General features: G+C 44.2%; 1 protein-coding gene across 1 annotated transcript in view; it reads left to right on the forward strand.

The window, feature by feature from the left end:
• Positions 1 to 18951, forward strand: part of csf1ra (colony stimulating factor 1 receptor, a) — a gene marked incomplete at both ends in the record, with an annotated part of 30707 nt that overhangs the window by 10807 nt on the left and 949 nt on the right. Inside the window, 15 exons of the mRNA XM_084448637.1 lie at positions 849 to 1050; positions 2409 to 2524; positions 3679 to 3790; positions 3897 to 4096; positions 4367 to 4458; positions 4686 to 4812; positions 4975 to 5079; positions 5226 to 5336; positions 5434 to 5596; positions 5805 to 5887; positions 6245 to 6351; positions 8484 to 8606; positions 8705 to 8816; positions 14204 to 14303; positions 18461 to 18566. Of these exons, the coding sequence (XP_084304763.1) occupies positions 849 to 1050; positions 2409 to 2524; positions 3679 to 3790; positions 3897 to 4096; positions 4367 to 4458; positions 4686 to 4812; positions 4975 to 5079; positions 5226 to 5336; positions 5434 to 5596; positions 5805 to 5887; positions 6245 to 6351; positions 8484 to 8606; positions 8705 to 8816; positions 14204 to 14303; positions 18461 to 18566 (1859 nt within the window). The remainder of the gene's footprint in view (positions 1 to 848; positions 1051 to 2408; positions 2525 to 3678; positions 3791 to 3896; positions 4097 to 4366; positions 4459 to 4685; positions 4813 to 4974; positions 5080 to 5225; positions 5337 to 5433; positions 5597 to 5804; positions 5888 to 6244; positions 6352 to 8483; positions 8607 to 8704; positions 8817 to 14203; positions 14304 to 18460; positions 18567 to 18951) is intronic.

Below are 18951 nucleotides of genomic sequence, written 5' to 3' on the forward strand. Positions count from 1 at the left end.
TTAGTGGATAGTTCATTACATATTTGTTGATATGTTACGACCGTCTCAAACGCCACAACACAATGAGGGACCTGACACGGAGGTACAGTATGATGCAGGTAAAAAAACAGATGCATGTATGATGCAGGTAAAAATATATTATTATTATTTAATCTAAATTAAATAAGAAAAAGGAAAGGGTCAACATGAATGAAATAAAAAGAATGTGGTCAACTCAAAAACAGGGTGCATGTAGACTGGGCTGAGACATTTTTGCCACCTATATAGCCCAGCTCCACCTCTTAACACAGGTGCGCGCTGTTGGTAATCAGTCAAGTCAATCAGTCGGTTGCACCTGGACAAGACAAGAGACACAAGACGAAACACTAGGGGTGTAACGATACACTAATCTCACGATACGATATGATACGATACACGTTATTGGGTTGACGATAACAATACGATACGATACACTAAGGGCAGGAGTGAAGCGTTGCAGTAGCGCTGCTGTTCACACCAATAGTGCATTTCTCCACATTTCTACTCCACTACACTTTGTGAATTTAGAGCTTAACTGTTGTAATATCATGGATAGGCCTAGAGACAAAAGACGTGTTTGTTACCAGTGTTGTGTAGCCAGCGTTCACTGATATACAATAAACATATCACGATATTGCTTTCACCTTGACGATACGTATTGTGACGTTTCTGTATCGCGATATATTGCGGCACGATATATTGTTACACCGCTACGAAACACTACACGTATCCTGGACCTGTATCAATGTGATCTACAGATCATCTTTAGACAGCCCCTCCAGATAGTGTCACCAAGTAAGCTAATCTTCCTTCATGGCCCCCTCCTACAGATGACCCGTACCTCCGCCTGTCCCCCCAGCTGTCCCCGAAGCTGCCCCACCGGGGGCTGTTCATGGAGGTGAACGAGGGGGAAGACCTGGTGCTTAGCGTGCTGGTTGAGGCCTACCCCCAAATCACCGCACAGGGGTGGGAAACCCCCACCTCCCCCAAAGTCTCCTCCCAGGAGCACACGTTCATCAGATACAACAACAGGTAGGGTTAGATCTGTATATCCTCTGGTAGGGTTAGATCAGTATAGCATCTGGTAGGGTTAGATCTGTGTATCATCCAGTAAGGTTAGATCTGTGTATCATCTAATAGGTATAGATTTGTAAATCATAGGATTAGATCTGTAAAGCAACTGGTAGGATTAGATCTGTATATCATCTGATAGGGTTAGATCTGTACAGTATATCATCTGGTAGGGTTAGATCTGTATAGCAGCATGGGAATAGGATTATATCATGATGCTGTACAGCAAATGGTAGAGGTGTCTAAAACCTACACTGTACCTCGTGGTGATTAAGGTGATGCAATGAGAAATATACAATGACTAGCAGGGGCAGATTTAGTCCCTTTGGGGCCCAATGCAAACACATACATTGGGCCCTAAACATCCCTTGTTCTCCACCTTTTTCAATCCTTATTAAAAATGACTGGTCTTTTTACTGTCTGGATTTACTTGAATGGATAGTATTACACTGATACTAGCCCATCTACTAAAGATAGCAATGCTGCTGATAATAAGATATCAGTAAATTAACTATTTTGAGTAGAGTAAGGCTGACAGAGACACTCATGAATTAGACATTCTGACGCCATTTAACCTATGGATTTTTAGAAAGGAATAATTATTAGTGAAAGGTTTATAAAATAATTCTCAACTATACATTTATGAGGTGTTTGTGGGGCCCAAGGCAATTGCCTACATTTGCCTAATGGGTAAGTCCGCCCCAGGTGACTAGTTTCTATGCACAGTACAATAGCCTAGGCTTGTTTATTGAGGCTAGAACATTTTGAATGATGACTGTGGATAGACACACTATGGTCGAACCTCTACTGTACATGGAAGAACATCTTCACATGGTGTTTCATAACATTAAGAGTTAGATAATGTTTAAAGGGTATAGCAGGATGGGAAAGCTGAGCACAATTTGAGCTGAAGCTGCGTTTTCAAATTTATCTGACACTGAAAAGGGTCAGGAAACTGTAAAGTCACTGTAGTGTAGGAAGAGCCGCTGTCTGTCTCTGAGGAAGTTCCCCATGTCAGTCCCCAGGAATAAGAACACATCCTCTTTTGATTAGCTTTAGTATTATCTGAACTTCCAGGTGATCCTCGGAAACTCCCCTATCAGCAACATGGGGTTAGTCCTCTCTTGTGAGAAGTGCCATATAAATAAAATGTACTTACAGTACTTATGGTAAGCGTCGGCAGATTGTTTGTGAAATATTTATGGTAGTCAGTTGAGCTTCTGTAGACTATTTTTATTCACGGTATAACTGGATGCTGAGAGTTGCATGTTGTCATTCATTTTTGTGTTCATGTGTGTTGCGTGATTGTTGTGCCTCAGGTACTCTGCCACCCTGCTGCTGAAGAGGATGAACTCGGAGGAGCAGGGCCAGTACACCTTCTACGCCAGGAGCACCAGAGCCAACGCTTCCATAACATTCCACGTCCAGATGTACCGTAAGTGAGGACTGGAGGCGCGCATCATAGAAATCACATAACGTTACACAAACGTCGCACAAACATGTGGACTGTACGCACGTTTATCACTAGGGTTGGGCATCGTTTGGATTTCAACTATTCTGATTCCGATTCTGCTTTTCGATTCCGGGTCTTAACGATTCTTAATTCTGGTTCTTTGAAGGGCGGGGTCAAGACAGGCCATATGCTTATTTCACAGAAGAACATTGTATTTGAAAAATAATCATTAAAAAAACGTCACACAAGTCATGTTCGTATTCTCAATTGACTTCGGTAACACTTAAGAATAACTATCCCTAAATACTTAATAGATCATTCAAAAACGGTAAGTTAATGAGTTATTGATATGTTAAACTTTTGTTAATAGTTGGTTAATGATTTACAACTATCCCTTATAAATAGTTAATAAATCATCCACAAACTGTTAGTTAATGAGTTATTAATGACATGTTAAATGTTTATTAATAATTTATTAATGATTAAAAACTACACCATGAATAAGCAATTAGTAAACTACTTACTAATGACTTGATGGGTCTCCTGATGGAAGGCAAGATGGGGCCAACTGTAGGTGGATTAACTATTAACAAATACTTAGCAAGTCATTAGTAAGTAGTTAAGTACTAATCGCTTGTTCATGATCTATTAACCATTTATAAGTCATAGTTTTCAATCATTAACCAACTATTAACAAACATTTAATAAGTCATTAATAAGTCATTAACTAACATTTTGTGGATGATCTATTAACTATTTATAAGGGATAGTTGTAAATCATTAACTGACTGTTAACAAATGTTTAACACATCATTATTAACTCATTAATTAACAGTTTGTGGATGATCTATTAACTATGTATAAGGGGTAGTTATTCTAAGGTTAACTTGACCTCTACTAACTAGGTACTAACTGAAACTAGTGCAAGTGAAATTGGTTTAGGAACCAATACGCAGAATCTAAATTCAAATTTTCCTTTGGAATTCAAATTTTGGTTTGGTTTTTGATGCCCAATCCTATTTATCACACACATCGCCTTGGACACTCTCCTGGAGCATCTTCAGTCTCTCAAGACAGCAACCGTATGTGAGTTGTAGACTACTGTTTAAGGAATGTTTTGGTCTTCTGGTCGACAGAGAGACCGGTTGCTGTGGTGAGATGGGAGAACATCACCACCCTCACATGCAAGTCGTTCGGCTACCCCGCCCCCCGGATCCTCTGGTACAAGTGTTCCGGCATCCGCCCCACGTACGTTTTCAGTCCGCATGATGGAGAACAATTTTGTATAGTTTGTTAATGGTTAATAGTTATAGTTTGGTAGTCTGCTATAACGTAATGTGTTTCTGTGATCCAGTTGCAATGAGAACGCCACCGGGGCACAGATGTCCGCCCCTCTCCTGGCGCCCACCTTCAAGGTCCAGAAGGAGGAGTACGGGGCGGTCGAGGTCGAGAGCGTCCTGACCGTGGGCCCGTCCAACCGCAGGATGACCGTGGAGTGCGTGGCTTTCAATCTGGTCGGAGTTGGCAGCGATACTTTCGCCATGGAGGTTTCTGGTGAGGATTCATGGCGGTCACGGTGTCATCCTCATGACACTTGATGTCGATCAAGAGGCCACAAACGTTCCGTCTCGCAAGAACCGTGTGTTTATTCCGTTTGATTAATCCATTTTCTTTTAAAGTGGCTACAGCTGCTTTGCTTCCACATTCCATCGCAGATCATTATACTATACACACAGATAGTGACTGGAGTTCAGGATATAGCCACACTGCACGCCACTGTGTCATTGGCCGCTCTGACCCTCTCTCCCCTTTCTAATTGGCCAGATAAGGTGAACACCATTACCCTGCAGGGTGCAGCAGGTGTCCTGGCTGTGCTTCTCCTTCTACTCCTCATCCTGCTCTACAAGTACAAACAGGTAGGGCAGACGGGAACTACTCATAAGAAGTCCTAAGGAGTCCTTAATTTATTATAGGCTCATTAGGGGCTCATTATAGAATCTTGATGCAACTACAGTATTTATTTGAATTGTCCGTCTATAAATGTTCAATAAACTAATTAATGACTATCTACGGGGAATCAACATCATCGTCATCATGAATATCATCGTATTCAGTCACAGAAATTCCCTCCTTCCTTCTTCAGAAACCAAGGTATGAGATCCGATGGAAGATCATTGAGGCCACTAATGGCAACAACTACACCTTCATTGACCCAACCCAGCTTCCATACAACGACAAATGGGAGTTTCCCAGGGACAAGCTGAAGCTAGGTTTGTGGCCTCTCATCAAATAGGGAGCTAGAACGGCCTTACTGTAGCCCTCAAAATGACAGTTACCACTTTTGATGGATATACTTGACCCTAAGATCGCAATAAATTAATTAATTAATCCAGTAATATTGTATTTCTCCCTTTTCTGTCCTCTGTGCTCAGGGAAGATCCTGGGAGCTGGGGCTTTTGGGAAGGTGGTGGAGGCCAAAGCCTACGGCCTGGGAAAAGAGGACAACGTGATGCGCGTGGCTGTCAAGATGCTGAAAGGTCAGATTGTAGGCCTGATTTAAACATATTCTCTGGACCATTGGCACCGTACTCTTAAAAAATCAAATGAGTCTAGTCAAACTAGACTGGCATAACTGAGAATCAATCAATCAACCAATCAATCAAATGGTTCTGTGTCTCTGCAGGTAGTGCCTACTCAGATGAGAAAGAGGCTCTTATGTCAGAGCTGAAGATCCTCAGCCATCTTGGAGAACACAAGAATATTGTCAATCTGCTTGGGGCCTGCACTCGTGGAGGTATACTTTCGGAGAGCTTTCAGTCTAAAAGCACAACTGTCTCGCGTTTTTGTTTCAAGAGTTTTTATTCACCAAAACAGCGTTGCTCCCTGACCAGGACCCGTGCTGGTTATCACTGAGTACTGTAGCCACGGTGACCTGCTGAACTTCCTGCGCCAGAAGGCTGAGACCTTCCTGTCCTTGGTCATGAACATCCCGGGTGTTGTTGAGGAGACAAGCGACTACAAGAACTTGTCTGTCCAGAAACAATTCATCAGAAGGTACAAACCAGACCGTAAAACATCAGGTTTAAAGAAGAAATGTACAGTATACTACTCAAACAAGTTGGTTTCAGTCTATAATCTTTGTCTTACTCCATGTCTCTCTCTCTCTCGCTACTTCTTCACTTTTCTCTCTTTTTAATCTTTCTGTCTGTATCTCTTTCTCTAAAATGGACTCCCCACCTCCACTCCACCATTCCTCCTGCAGTGACAGTGGGATTTCCAGCGTGTGCTCCGACAGCTACCTGGAGATGAGGCCCAATCTTCCCCAGCCTGTCAACGCCTCTCTGGGTAAACCATCCATCACCGCCCTCTGCCTCCCATTGTACATCCGCTAGTCTTAGTGTAACCGAGTGACGCATGTAGCATGCCCAGTGGTGCGGAGTGAGTTTGGAGGGGTGAGTGTAACCGAGTGAAACGCGAGAGTAGCTGGTGGAAACGCACTGCCTCAAAGGAGTGCTGACAGTCCCTCCAAGAGCGCAACTGTTGGCGCGTCTGCCTCCCAAACGGGAGACCCGGGATCTAATGGCTCCCTGGGCATGCCAAAACGGAGGGGCTACATTAGTAGTCTCGGCTTAGCTACTGCTTATTGCCATCAGTTCAACCCGGCTCCACTGAGAGTTCCCTTGGCTCCTGATGTTCCCTCAGATTCTGTTTGCGAGGACGGTATGGCGGAGTGGCCACTGGACATTGATGACCTGCTGAGGTTTTCCTACCAGGTGGCCCAGGGTCTGGATTTCCTGGCTGCCAAGAACGTGAGTGAACTAAGCGACATTATATAGAGTGCCTAAGCAGAAGCAGGAAGGGCTGTCCCATGGGACCTCAATTCAGAAAAAATATGTACGGTAGTCAATGGCGATAAACAAATAACTACAAAATAATTTCTTGATCCCGTTTGAATTGTGCCATGACCATCACATATGGTGTTTGTGAATTTTAAACATACTTTTGCAAGTCAAGAAAGTTGCAGTTTGTTGTAATACTGTAAAGCACTTATTCCAGAATGAGTTAAAAGAGGTGAAGATCACTATTAGTCTGGCCATGTTGAGAGCTGCAGGAATGCGAAAGGAGAGCTAGTCAGTTCTGCGGCATTCTCTATAAGCCTGTTCTGCTAAGTACTTACTGTGCTTTGTTATATGATTCACTTTAAAGGAGTAGTAAAGGGAAAATGCATGTTTAGCCCTGTTTTAAGGTTACTTATGATCATATACAATGATTCAGATCAAAACGTTGACAAAACTAGCACTTTTGAGAAAGTTAATAATTGCTCTACCACCGTTTTGGTCATACAATGGATGTGGGTGGGTACCTTGAAAAATCTTTCAAAAACATGTTAAACTCTCGATTTCAAAGACAAGAAGCTCACCGAGGGGGCAATTGGTGTCCGTTGGTGTTCTGACATCGAATTCGCTGCAAAGTATGAATCCTGTAGGGTTTTATTGATCATTTTATGAAATCCATTGACTTGTATTGAAGCGACCATTGTAGATGTGTAGATCAATCCGCAGAGGGGATTCAGGAAGCGGAACTACTAACGGTAGCTATTGTTATTGTTTATGTTGCTAGGCTACTTAGTTTGCGGAAGTTTACACGTATGTGCTGCGACTAAATAGTTCTGTGCTAATTTTTTTTTTTTTTAACTTTCCAGATGAACTAGAATCTTACTTTATGGCGAATTATATGTCAGAACGCCAACTAACACCTTGTGAGTTTCTTGTCTTTGAAATTGAGAGTTTAACATGTTTTTTTAATGATTTTTCACGGTGCCCACCCACATCCATTGTATGACCAAAACGGTTGTAGAGCAATTATCAGACTTTCTCAAAAGTGCTAGTTTTGTCAACGTTTTGATCTGAACCATTGTATATGATCATAAGTAACCTTAAAACAGGGCTAACCATGCATTTTCCCTTTACTACTCCTTTAACATCATATTAGAGACTACAGGGATAGCTAACACATAATGGCCTACCATGTAGGCAACTTCTCTGTAACTATTTGTGCACTCTCCTGTTAGTCATGTCTTTCTTATGAAGTATCTAGCCCATGTTTACTGCTCTGTATATGTTCTTAGCCAATAGACAAACATTTTCCAGGAGCTTGCTCGATCGTCTCGTTGAAGGAGGTCAGACAATCATTTTTACAGCTCACTTTTCTGGCCCCCGGGTGAAACTGTTTTTTTGCTTCCCTCTGGAATATGTAGGGGTGGGACCTATGGCCACCCTCCCATTGCTCTATGTAAAGCACATTGTGTTGCCACTGTGTATGAAATGTGCGATACAAATAAAGTTTGATTTGATTTGATTTGTAAGAGCTGGCATGCGAGATCGTCTTTACAAGGTTTTGGTGAGTGTTAAATGAGTGTAATGTAAGCTAGCTAATATTCGCTAGCTTGTGAGTTAACTAAGATTAGTAAAATTTATGTTTTAAATTGACAAATATCATATGTGATGATCATGGCACAATTCAGTCGGGATCAAGAAATACTTTTTCTGACGCCGTTCACTACCATTCATTTTTTTTATGATTTAAGGTCCCATGACTGTTTTTCTCTTCCTGCTTCCGCTTAGGCACTCTATAGGCCTACACAGCTTTTTTTTTATATATATCATGGTATATTAAAGGTACAGGTATTGTACAAAACAGAAACAGTTATTCTATGTGCTATGCAAGGGAAGATGATTGACTGTGTAGTCGTGAAGATGAACAGTACAGGCTTATTGCTCTTGGTTGACTTATTTTTCTGCTTGCTGCCCAAAGCAACATTTTCAAAAACTACACAGTTTTGGTCCTAATTCACCATTCATGATGTCATGGTTGGACAGAGGTTCTTATGTAGGTTATTTATGGCCTGTCTTTTACTGAATGGCTGTGTCTGTGTGTTCAGTGTATCCATAGAGACGTGGCAGCGAGAAATGTTCTGCTAACTGACCAGCGTGTCGCCAAGATCTGTGACTTCGGACTGGCGCGTGACATCATGAACGACTCTAACTATGTGGTGAAGGGAAACGTGAGTAAACCTATTACAACAACAACAGCATATCCAAGCTAGGCTATGTCAAGTTATCTGCACTTCTACTGACATTTCCCTTCCCTCTGTGTGTACAGGCCCGTCTGCCAGTGAAGTGGATGGCTCCAGAAAGCATCTTTGACTGCGTGTACACGCTGCAGAGTGACGTCTGGTCCTACGGCATCATGCTCTGGGAGATCTTCTCTCTAGGTCAGTGGGCCTACACATACTGTACAGTATATGCCTCGTATTCAGAGACGCTTGCATGTGCTGTCCCCAGGGTCGGTAATGATATGTTTCCTTGTAACGTGGACCAATGATGGACTCCTCAGACAGTTTACGCATGCCGTAATTCATGTTTATTTCCGCTTATCACGTCAAAAGGGTACAGTCAGTAGCATTCCCCCTCGCTCAATAGCTGAACTACTACCTTGATATTCCATTCCTAGAACTTTCATCTGCCAGGATTAATAGAGCCAATCCTAATACCCTTCAAATGTGGAGACAAGGGACTATTGATGTGAAGAAGCTATTAATTGCACAATGTTCTCATGACTAGGCCCACGTTGTTGTTATTTTACCTATTAATTTAATTTGATTGTTATTTACTCCGTTATGCCTGTAGTGTTTTGTTTTATTTTTCATGCATCCCATGTGTAAGGGCCCCCCTGAGTGGGGGGTTTCTGTCTGTACTGTCGTTGGAAAATAAAAAACATTTAATTACAAAAAAAAGCATTCCCCCTCGCTAGCTTAGCTGCCCCCCCCCCCCCCCCCCCCCGCCCCTCCACTCTCGCAGCCGGGACCTTATCAAATGGCAAAGGATGTTCAGTAATGGTTGCTTTATCAAACTAGCTAACAACTGTTTCCTTAAACAATAACATTTCTGTTACCATATCTTTTAACAAAATATAGCGTTCGTAACAATCCTTTTTAGACTAATATTTCTGGCCCGGAACATAGGCCGAACTGCCTTCTGGGATATGTTTGTTAGCTACGGTGCAGTCTGCTAGCTGTCCTAGCTAGCTAGCGAACCTAGTTCGCTATACTACCTCCTCCTCTAAAAACTCCAACGTCCAGTTGGCCTAGCCCATATCCCAGGCGGAAGGGTCCAGCCACTTTCTCCAGGTAGCCCTCTCGCCCCGTGCCCTTTCGTCTAGGGCCAGTCCAGTTCTGGGGGCGAGGGAATCACAGTCACCCAAGGGGTGTGGTGGTGACTCGGGGTAGTTCTCTAGCTGGTTGAGTGGACAGGCTTTGTTGGAGAAGGCAGGCACAAACCGGCAGTAGTAGCCAGACAGCCCCAGGAAACCTTTCACCTCTGTCCTGGAGGTGGAAGTGGGCCACTCTTGTACTGCCTTGACCTTGGTGGGATCCGTGGAGATTCCCTTGGGCCCCAAGACATGTCCCAGGAACTGCACCTCCAGCTGCAGTAGGTTGCATTTCTTTGGGTTCAGCCGTAGGTTGGCCACCTTGATGCAATCTAGCACCAATCGGAGATTGGAGAGGGATCCCTCGAAGGTAGCCACATGCACCAGCAGATCATCCAAGTACACCACACACTTCACGCTCCATGAGGTGTTCAAAGGTGGCTGGGCTGTTACAGAGGCCAAATGGCATGACCTTGAACTGCCACAGTCCTCGGCCAAAGGTAAATGCAGTCTTGGCCCGGGCTGCTTGGTCCAGCTCCACCTGCCAGTATCTGCTCTTCAAGTCCAGGGAGCTGAACCACTTGGAACTGGCTACATAGTCTCTTCGATACACAGGATCGGATAGGAGTCCTTCCGAGTACGCTCCTTGAGGCGCCGATAGTCCACGCAGAACCACAGGGATCCATCTTTCTTGGTTACCAACACTGCAGGAGACACCCATGGGCTATCAGACAGTTCGATGATGCCTGCAGCCGCCATCTCGCCAATCGTCCCTCCTGCCTCCTTGAACTTCATCAAGGGGAGATGGAGCTCTCTGGCAGACTGGGGCTGCCCCACCAGTGTCTATTTGATGCGGCACCAGACTGGTGCATCCGCAATCCAGCTCACTTGAGACAAAGAGGTGTCTGTATTCCACCAGCAGACTTCGCAGTTGCTCTCTCTCTTCTAGGCTTAAGCCTTCCACGCTCCGCTGGAATAGCTCCTCCAGGGCAGCAGCTGTTTCGGGCGAGACATCTGCCCAAGGACTTGGGGCCGGACACCAGAGGCGGGATTCACTTCCACCGCCCCTGGGTACCTGGTGACAGGTAGGGGCCCCCAGCACTTGGTTGCCATCTTCCAACTGGGGTCCAGCCGCCCGTGTAATGGCACCTATGGCCCCCAGGGCATCCATGCCCAGGATGCAGTCTTCCTGTATATCTGCCAGCCAAAAGTCCTGCCACACTGTCGTGTCGCCCACCTCCAGGGCTAAGCCGCCCCTTCCCTTGATGACAGCACTCTGGCCTCCACCAAGACAACACAGTCTTTACCATTCAGCTTGCCAGGAACATGGAGGCTGGGGCCCGGGCCAACCCGTCCAACATCTGGAGGATGGGCCGGTCCATCCCCATCTAGGCCGGTCATTGCTCGTTTCCCGACACGGGGTGGTTGTGGCTGGTGCTTGGGGGGTGTTCTCTCATCTTGGCTGGTAAGGAGGTCTCGGTCGTGGTCGGTGGGAGTGGCCTCTGGCTTGTTCACATTCGGTGCCCTGGCTATCCGCAGCACCAGCACTAGAGGGGCCCCTCTATCTGGGCTTCCTGCACAGGCCTGGGAGGTTCCTCTTTGCCCTCCTGTAGCGACCATACTTGATGGCGTGGGGCCAGGGTCATCGTAGCTGTTCCCTCTTTGGCTAGGAGGGCCTTCAGTTCTTCTGCAGTCTGCAAGGCTCCTTCGATTGTGGCCGGCTTGGCGAGTCACACTTGTTGCCGGACACAAAGGGGCTGTAGACTTTGCAGGAAGTAGTCCATGACAAGGCACTGCATGGGGGCATATCAGTGTATGCCCGGTTCACGAGGCGGTGGATGTCGGCTGCTAGGATCCCCAACTTCTCCTGAGTTCGCCTCTTCCTTGAGTGGAGCTGGTCTAGAGGCTGATCAGCGACTGGTGATCGCCGAACTGCCGGCCCAGAGCGTTAGTCAATGTCTCCAAGGATATTCTTCCCCTGTCTAGGTCTAGGAGCGCCTGCTGGCTTCCCCCTCCAGAGCTGCGGCTAGATTGATGACTCTGGTTCTCAGTCCATCCTGACACATCAGAGATTAGATGGAACTGAGCTAGGAAAACCTCCCAGTTAGAGGGGTTCCTCCCATCATAATGACCTAGCTTCACCAGCGGGGTGCTTGTTACGGGGTCGGAGCTTGGCCAGGAGGGAGAGTATTGTGGCAGTTCATCAGAGTCATTATAATCATCTGCCGTTCATCAATGTCACTATGGACTTGTGGCAGTTCATCAGAGTCTTTTTCGACAATGATCTCCTTCCACGATGGTCTAGAACAGGGGTGTCAAACATACGGCCCGCGGGCCAAAACCGGCCCGCCAGATGGTTCAAACCGGCCCACGAGACGACGTCCAAAATTAATAAAAAGGAACAGATATTCCAAATTTGTCCAGCAGAGGTCGCACTGACATAACGAGAGATCCGGAAATAAACAGCACGTGACAGCAACGCGCCCAGAATCATCTGGCAATCTTGCCTTATCGTTATTAAGCTCTTGTTGTCAAAATTACCCACGGTTGCACCGTCATTACCAAAATGTCTTTGTCAAAACGGAGAAAAGTTGACACAGAGTGCAGAGTTTTCCAAGAAAAATGGACTGATTCTTATTTATTCACAGAAGTGAAAGGGAAACCTGTGTGCTTGGTGTGTAATCAGCAAGTTTCAGTGCTCAAGGAATATAATATTCGACGCCACTATGAGACTCATCATGGTGAAAAATACAACCATTTGCGAGGACAACTGAGAATAGAGAAGATAAATGAATTGTTAGTGGGTCTGAAGAAACAGCAGTCTGTTTTTACCCGTAGCCGAGAGGTCAGTGATGCAGCGGTGAAAGCTAGCTACCTTATTGCTAACGAGTTAATGTTAGGATCCAAGCCATTTTCTGAGGGCGAGTTCGTGAAAACATGCTGAAGGCTGCAGAAATCGTGTGCCCTGAAAAGCGACAGGCCTTTGCCAACATTAGCCTAACGAGGAACACTGTCGCAGATAGAATTTCAGATCTCTCGGCAGACTTGGACAGCCAAATGAATCACAAAGTCAAGTCATTTGTTGCATTTTCGGTTGCAATTGATGAGAGCACTCTGAAGAATACAGTTCTGTTAAAAATAACATTTACTGTGGTAATGTAATATTTAAAGACCATGAACATTGTGCAGTATAATATCAGTCAGCAGCTTCAGCACAAAATAGTTTTGTCTGGTGTAACTCTATTGCTCATGCACTGCTATCACTTTTATGGGTTTTTGAAATGTACAAATTTAATACATTTACAAGGCAGGGTGATAACGTTCTTCATAGCTCCCACTTTAGTTTGTGCATAGTGTGGTGAGTCAGTTCAGGTGGTCAGATGTGAAAATGTATCTACTGTACATTAAAATAAACAAGTTGTTTTAATCAAAGTGAAATGCCATTTTTTCAGTTCCATAGGCCTATCTGTGAATAAATGTTTTGTGCCTTTGTAGATCCACTGTGATCTGTGAGTTATAATGCACATATATAGGCTAAATGATAAATTAAGGCATAATATTGAAATATTGAAAAACAAAGGTAAAGATTTGGAGTTGACGTTATTTCTAGGTTATTTTGCTATTATTTTACTGGCCCGGCCCACTTGAGATCAGATTGGGCTCTATGTGGCCCCTGAAGCAAAATGAGTTTGACACCCCTGGTCTAGAAGGTCTGGGAGGTCTAGAAGGTCTGTAAGGTCTGGGAGATCCAGCCGGTCCCGGGGGTAGGTCTGGTTGCGGCAGGAAGACTCCTTTGGAGGCCTGCGAAGGTAAGGCTTTTTCTTACCCCCGGTACACTGCCCCGTGGGTAACAGTACCCAGCGTGTCTACCTGACTCAGTGGTTGGCACAGGTCTCCACCTCTCTGAGTCCACACCGCGCTGCTCTCCCCCGGAAGAGTGACCAGTCACCTGATCTCTGCCTCGAGAGCCGCAATTTCCTCTGCGATTTGTTCAATCCGACCCCCGGCTGTCTTGGCCATTCCAATACGCCCTCCAACCTTCTACTTACTCAGAATCCTGAGTGGAAAATCCCGGGTTGACTCTCCACCTATCCGAGTATGCGCAACACTACTCCCATGGTTGCTCTCTGTCATTGTTGCTTTATCAAACTAGCTAACAACTATTTCCTTAGACAATAAAATTTCGGATACCACATATTTAACAAAATATAAAGTTTGTAACAGTGCTTTTTTAGACTAATATTTCTGGCCCAGAACATAGGCCGAACGGCCTGCTGGGATATGTTTGTTAGCTACGGTGCAGTCCGCTAGCCATCCTGGCTAGCTAGCGAACCTAGTTCGCTACATTTAACAAATCCACAAAAAAATAAGCTAAAACTGGATGATGTCTACGGTATCTCTATAGTCTGTTGAATGAGCTTATTAGCTACAGCGATTGTATTTCTTTTCCAGGTAAGAGTCCATACCCCAGTATGCTGGTCGACAACAGATTCTACAAGATGATTAAATGCGGCTATCAAATGTCCAGGCCAGACTTCGCCCCCCCGGAGATGTAAGTTGTTTTCAAGATTTAGAAATACAATTAAAAGTGCTTTCCCCTCTGACAGGCCAGCAGAAGCTTCATTCAGGGATCCCTATCTGTGCTTTATTGCAGTGTCCTTGCAGCGCTGAACAAAGAGCTCTTATCTGACTGTTTTTTGCAATATAAAAAAAAAAAAAAGCCATGAAACATCACACATTTAACAGTGTCATTATTGCTGATTAGAGATGAATCGGTTTGAGGGTTCTCTCTTTCGTCACAACTCAACAAAAAAAGCTATTAACTTCTGGAAGACCCCAGAGTATGGCGAAAGACAGAGTGTGTTTTCTGATATCTCAGAGGTTTGTACATCTGTGTTGTGTTGATCCTCCGTAGCCGTCACACCACCCAGAATAGCAGTTGATCTAGGATGAGGGAGAGAGACGAGGACAGAGACGGGGAGCATGAGCCTGAGTCATCTGTCCTGCTGCTGTGAGTCAGGCCTCAGTTCTGCCTGTTAACCACATGAGCGGCAGGCAGGCCTCCATTTTACCGCACATTTCACGGTGGGCAAAGACCCCCGGAGGGCACGGTGAGTGGAGTAGGAGAGGGGTTTGTGAAGGCTGCAGCTCTGTCTGTGGCACAATAACCGTACTGTACTATATCCATCTAGATACCGGAAGAAAAAGTACATCTCGATACTGCTAACATTATGTGCTTTGCAGTTTACCCTATAGTGGTGAGGTGATATTGTCATTTTGTAGGGGGGTAGTGTGCTATTTTGGACATTAACCTTATTTGTGTCTACAATGAACCTGAAACATAGAGACCATTTCTCTGATCGTTCCAGTATTGAGCCAGCTGCAGTTTGTCTGCAGGTTCTCACTGGGCTGCAATGGAAGGAAATGCGGCCCCCTTAAATCTGTTGGAAAAATGATAATAAATATGCTTTTTTTGTGATGGGAAGGAGAGGTTGTAATCTTACCAGTCTCAGTGTGCTCTCCTGTGAAACGTATCACAATCCAAATATTTTTAAATTTTTTGCAAGACTTGGACTCAAGCATTCACCTGGTGCTTGTTTTCACTGCTCCCACAGATAAAAATGTTCAGAATATTATTCAGGAGAGCATTCTGAGACTGGTAAGATTTCGGAAAAGTTTTTAAAAGCCATTTACATATGCCCCATAGACTTCCATTGTAGCCCAGTGAGAGCATGCATAAAACTGCAGCTAGCTCTACACTGGAACAATTAATTAGGGTCTCTATGTTTCAGGGTGAAATTAGGGTCTCTATGTTTCAGGTTCATGGTAGACAGACCACAAATAGGACTACATGTCCAAAATAGCACCTTACTAGGGGATTCCGCAAAATTCTGGGAATATTCAAAGTTGGAAACTTTCCATGGGAATTAACGGGAATTTAAGGGAATTAACAGGAATTTATGGGAATTAACAGGAATAAACTGGGAATTTGGGGTTATTTATACCAACTGTATTTACCTAGTCATAAGCAGACATAAATGTAAACATGTTTTGTCATAAGCACACATGCAGGCAAACATTTCTAATTATTTTATTTTTTTAAAGATTTTTGCTAAATCTATTTGAGAGTAGGACTTAAATTGATTCTACGGCCCTCTTAGTGTGAAGGATGCTTGGAATTAGCTGTGCATGTGATGAAAGAATGCACTGCACATGTGATGGATGAATGCACAGTACAGGGTTGAAATTCTACTGAATTTGCATTAAATCAGGTTGTTTTAACCAAGATCATGCTGCAAGATCTAGAATTGCAGTTTTCCCCCCAACTAGGCTACATTTAAGTTCCCTGTTATAGGGGTCTGCTGTGGTGTAGCGGTCTAATGCATTGTGTTCTGGTGCAGCTGCCCACTAGAAACCAGTGGTCTCGTCAGAGCCAAGTATGGTCAGACCCCAGAGGGAGCGGTCTATTGGGCCTCCGCTCCCCAAGGGTGGTTAGTTTAATCTCGGCTAGAGAGTTTTTCACACAACAGCAACTGTCTAGTGTTGGACCTATGTTTGTGAGCTGAGATAGTCAAGGAGTGGTCCCTCACTTTCACATTGCCGACCGTCCGGGTTTTATGATAAATCCTCAACAGTTAGTAGGGGGTAACTAGATACTATGTCAGGGTCAATTGGCTACCAAATTGGATGAAAACAGGATAAAATCCTAAAATAATTATATAAAATCAAATTTTAAAATGCTGAAAAAAGCTGTTATAGGCTACAAAAAAGGTCAACATTTCTAAAATTCCCAAGCTTAACTTCCCATGGTAAATTTCCGGAAAGTTTCCGGAAATTTTCCGTCCCTTTGCAACCCTACACCCTACACCTGTAAGCCTGCATCGCCGCCATTTTAAAATTTTCATTTAGCCTTTATTTAAGCAGGAAGTCACATTGAGATGCGAGATCTCTTTTACGAGGAAGGCCTGATCAAGAAAGCAGCAATAAAATATGCAATTAATCCCATACTGTAAATACACAAATATATAGAGTAGCCTAGCCTACATGATGGTATAACAAGGTGGAGCAGTACCTAGTACCGTCGCCTCACAGCAAGGTCTCCGGTTCCTTTCTGTGCGGAGTTTGCGTGTTCTCCCCGTGTTCACAACGGTTTCCTCCCAAAGAACACAATAAGAAAAACATGCAGGTGCATATTCAGTCCGGTCCCTGACCAGGACCTGGACTGAGCACTTGGACTTGGTCCCCGGGTGCTATGAATGATGGCTGCCCACTGCTCCTGGCTGCCCCTGGTGTGTGTGTGTTGTGTGATCACGTGTGGCCAATAAAGACCCTCGAGGTCAAGAATTAGATAAACATATAGGCCTATAGGTGGGCTTATTAATCATGACAAGATTTGATTGGATGGAAAATTTGAAAACTGGCTTCTGGCAGATTTGATTGGTCAACTTTATTTATAAAGCACGTTTAATTGCTTGATTGGAGAGATGCCAAAACCATTTTGGCTTATATCTGCCCCCTTTTCAGGTAATTTGACCAATCACAGTTGAGTTTACTTCAGGGTTAGTTCACAGTTTAGTGAATGTAGCATCTGACTGGCTAATACTAATTTCTTACATCTGTAAACCAGATCAGAACTGGTTTATGGAATTAAGTTGAGTTATTAACATGGCAATAGTTTATTCAGAGTTGTGATTGTGTGCACTGACAAAATTGAGAGCTGAATATGCAGTTAAGTTATGTAGAGGACATGCAGTTAAAGGACAATGCTCGTTTTTGACAACCTGGACCTTATTTACGACATATTATAAGACGTTTGACTCACCGAGATCACTTTGGTGTAGTTCGGAGGCATGTAGAAGAAATGTAAAATCCAGCGCGAGCCAGTATATCCATGTAATGGCGGTGGTGGGGGCACTGAGAATGCAGTTTCTAAAAATCTATTTTCTGCCGCGAAACGGTTGTTTTCATCAATCTGTCTTGATGAATCGCTAGTTGTGCTTACATAGAGCATAACTGTTGTCATTTTCACATGCCATGATCTTTCGAAACGTCTTTCGAAACGAAATAGCTTCCTCACTTGCTCCAGCACTAATGCGCACAGCGCGCAATCGTTGCTCCAGCACGCTGTGCACATGCGTGCTGGAGCAAGTGAGGAAGCTATTTCGTGTCTAAAGACGTTTCTAAAGATCATATTACAGAGGCATGTGAAATACCACAACAGGCCTACGCTCTATGTAAGCACAACTAGCGATTCATAAAGACAGATTGATGAAAACAACCGTTTCACGGCAGAAAATAGATTTTTAGAAACTGCATTCTCAGTGCCCCCACCACCGCCATTACATGGATATACTGGCTCGCGCTGGATTTTAAATTTCTTCTACATGCCTCCGAACTACACCAAAGTGATCTCGGTGAGTCAAACGTCTTATAATATGTCGTAAATAAGGTCCAGGTTGTCAAAAAAAGAGCATTGTCCTTTAAGTAAAATAAAAACAAGAACAGTCTGATACAACGTAATTAAGAAATAAAAAAAATGCATTGGGATTTCGGGGGGTATGCCAGGCTTACCACTGATTTCCACACCACACTCAGGCATTCAAATGAGTCTTCAGAGTCTCCCAACGAGCACTGAGAAAGCACTGTAGATATTACTAAGCGTGAATGTGACCGCATTGAGGTAAGTTAACAGTGAGGCTGTTCCCTCAGGTACAACATCATGAGGATGTGCTGGAACCTGCAACCCACGGAGAGGCCGACCTTCAGCAAGGTCATCCAGCTGATAGAGCGGCTTCTGGGGGAGCCAGCAGATCAGGTGAGGCCTGCGGCGTGGAGGTGGCCCTCTGCTAGAGTTACAATAGGCCACTTTGTTGCATTGGAGCCTGTGGCCTCATAAAGGTTGTTAGTCTGTGTTCTTGTATGGGGTCACATGGGTTCATACAATGCTTTACTGGTGAATTAACAAGGGAGATGTTTAGTGCGCAGTATCATATCTATCTATCTATCTATCTATCTACAATGTAAATCAAAAGAAATACTTCTATTATTAAAGGTGTAAATTGTTTCATCATAGCATTACAATCTGATTATGTACAAAAAGGTTTGTCTGATCAATCTGATTATGTACAAATGCATAGTTCTCGAATTAAGTATCACATTTAAGTTTCACAATTAAGTATCACAATTACGTAAGAGGTAAA

This window comes from Borostomias antarcticus (assembly GCF_949987555.1).
Source record: "Borostomias antarcticus genome assembly, chromosome: 14".
Classification (NCBI taxonomy): Eukaryota; Metazoa; Chordata; class Actinopteri; order Stomiiformes; family Stomiidae; genus Borostomias; species Borostomias antarcticus.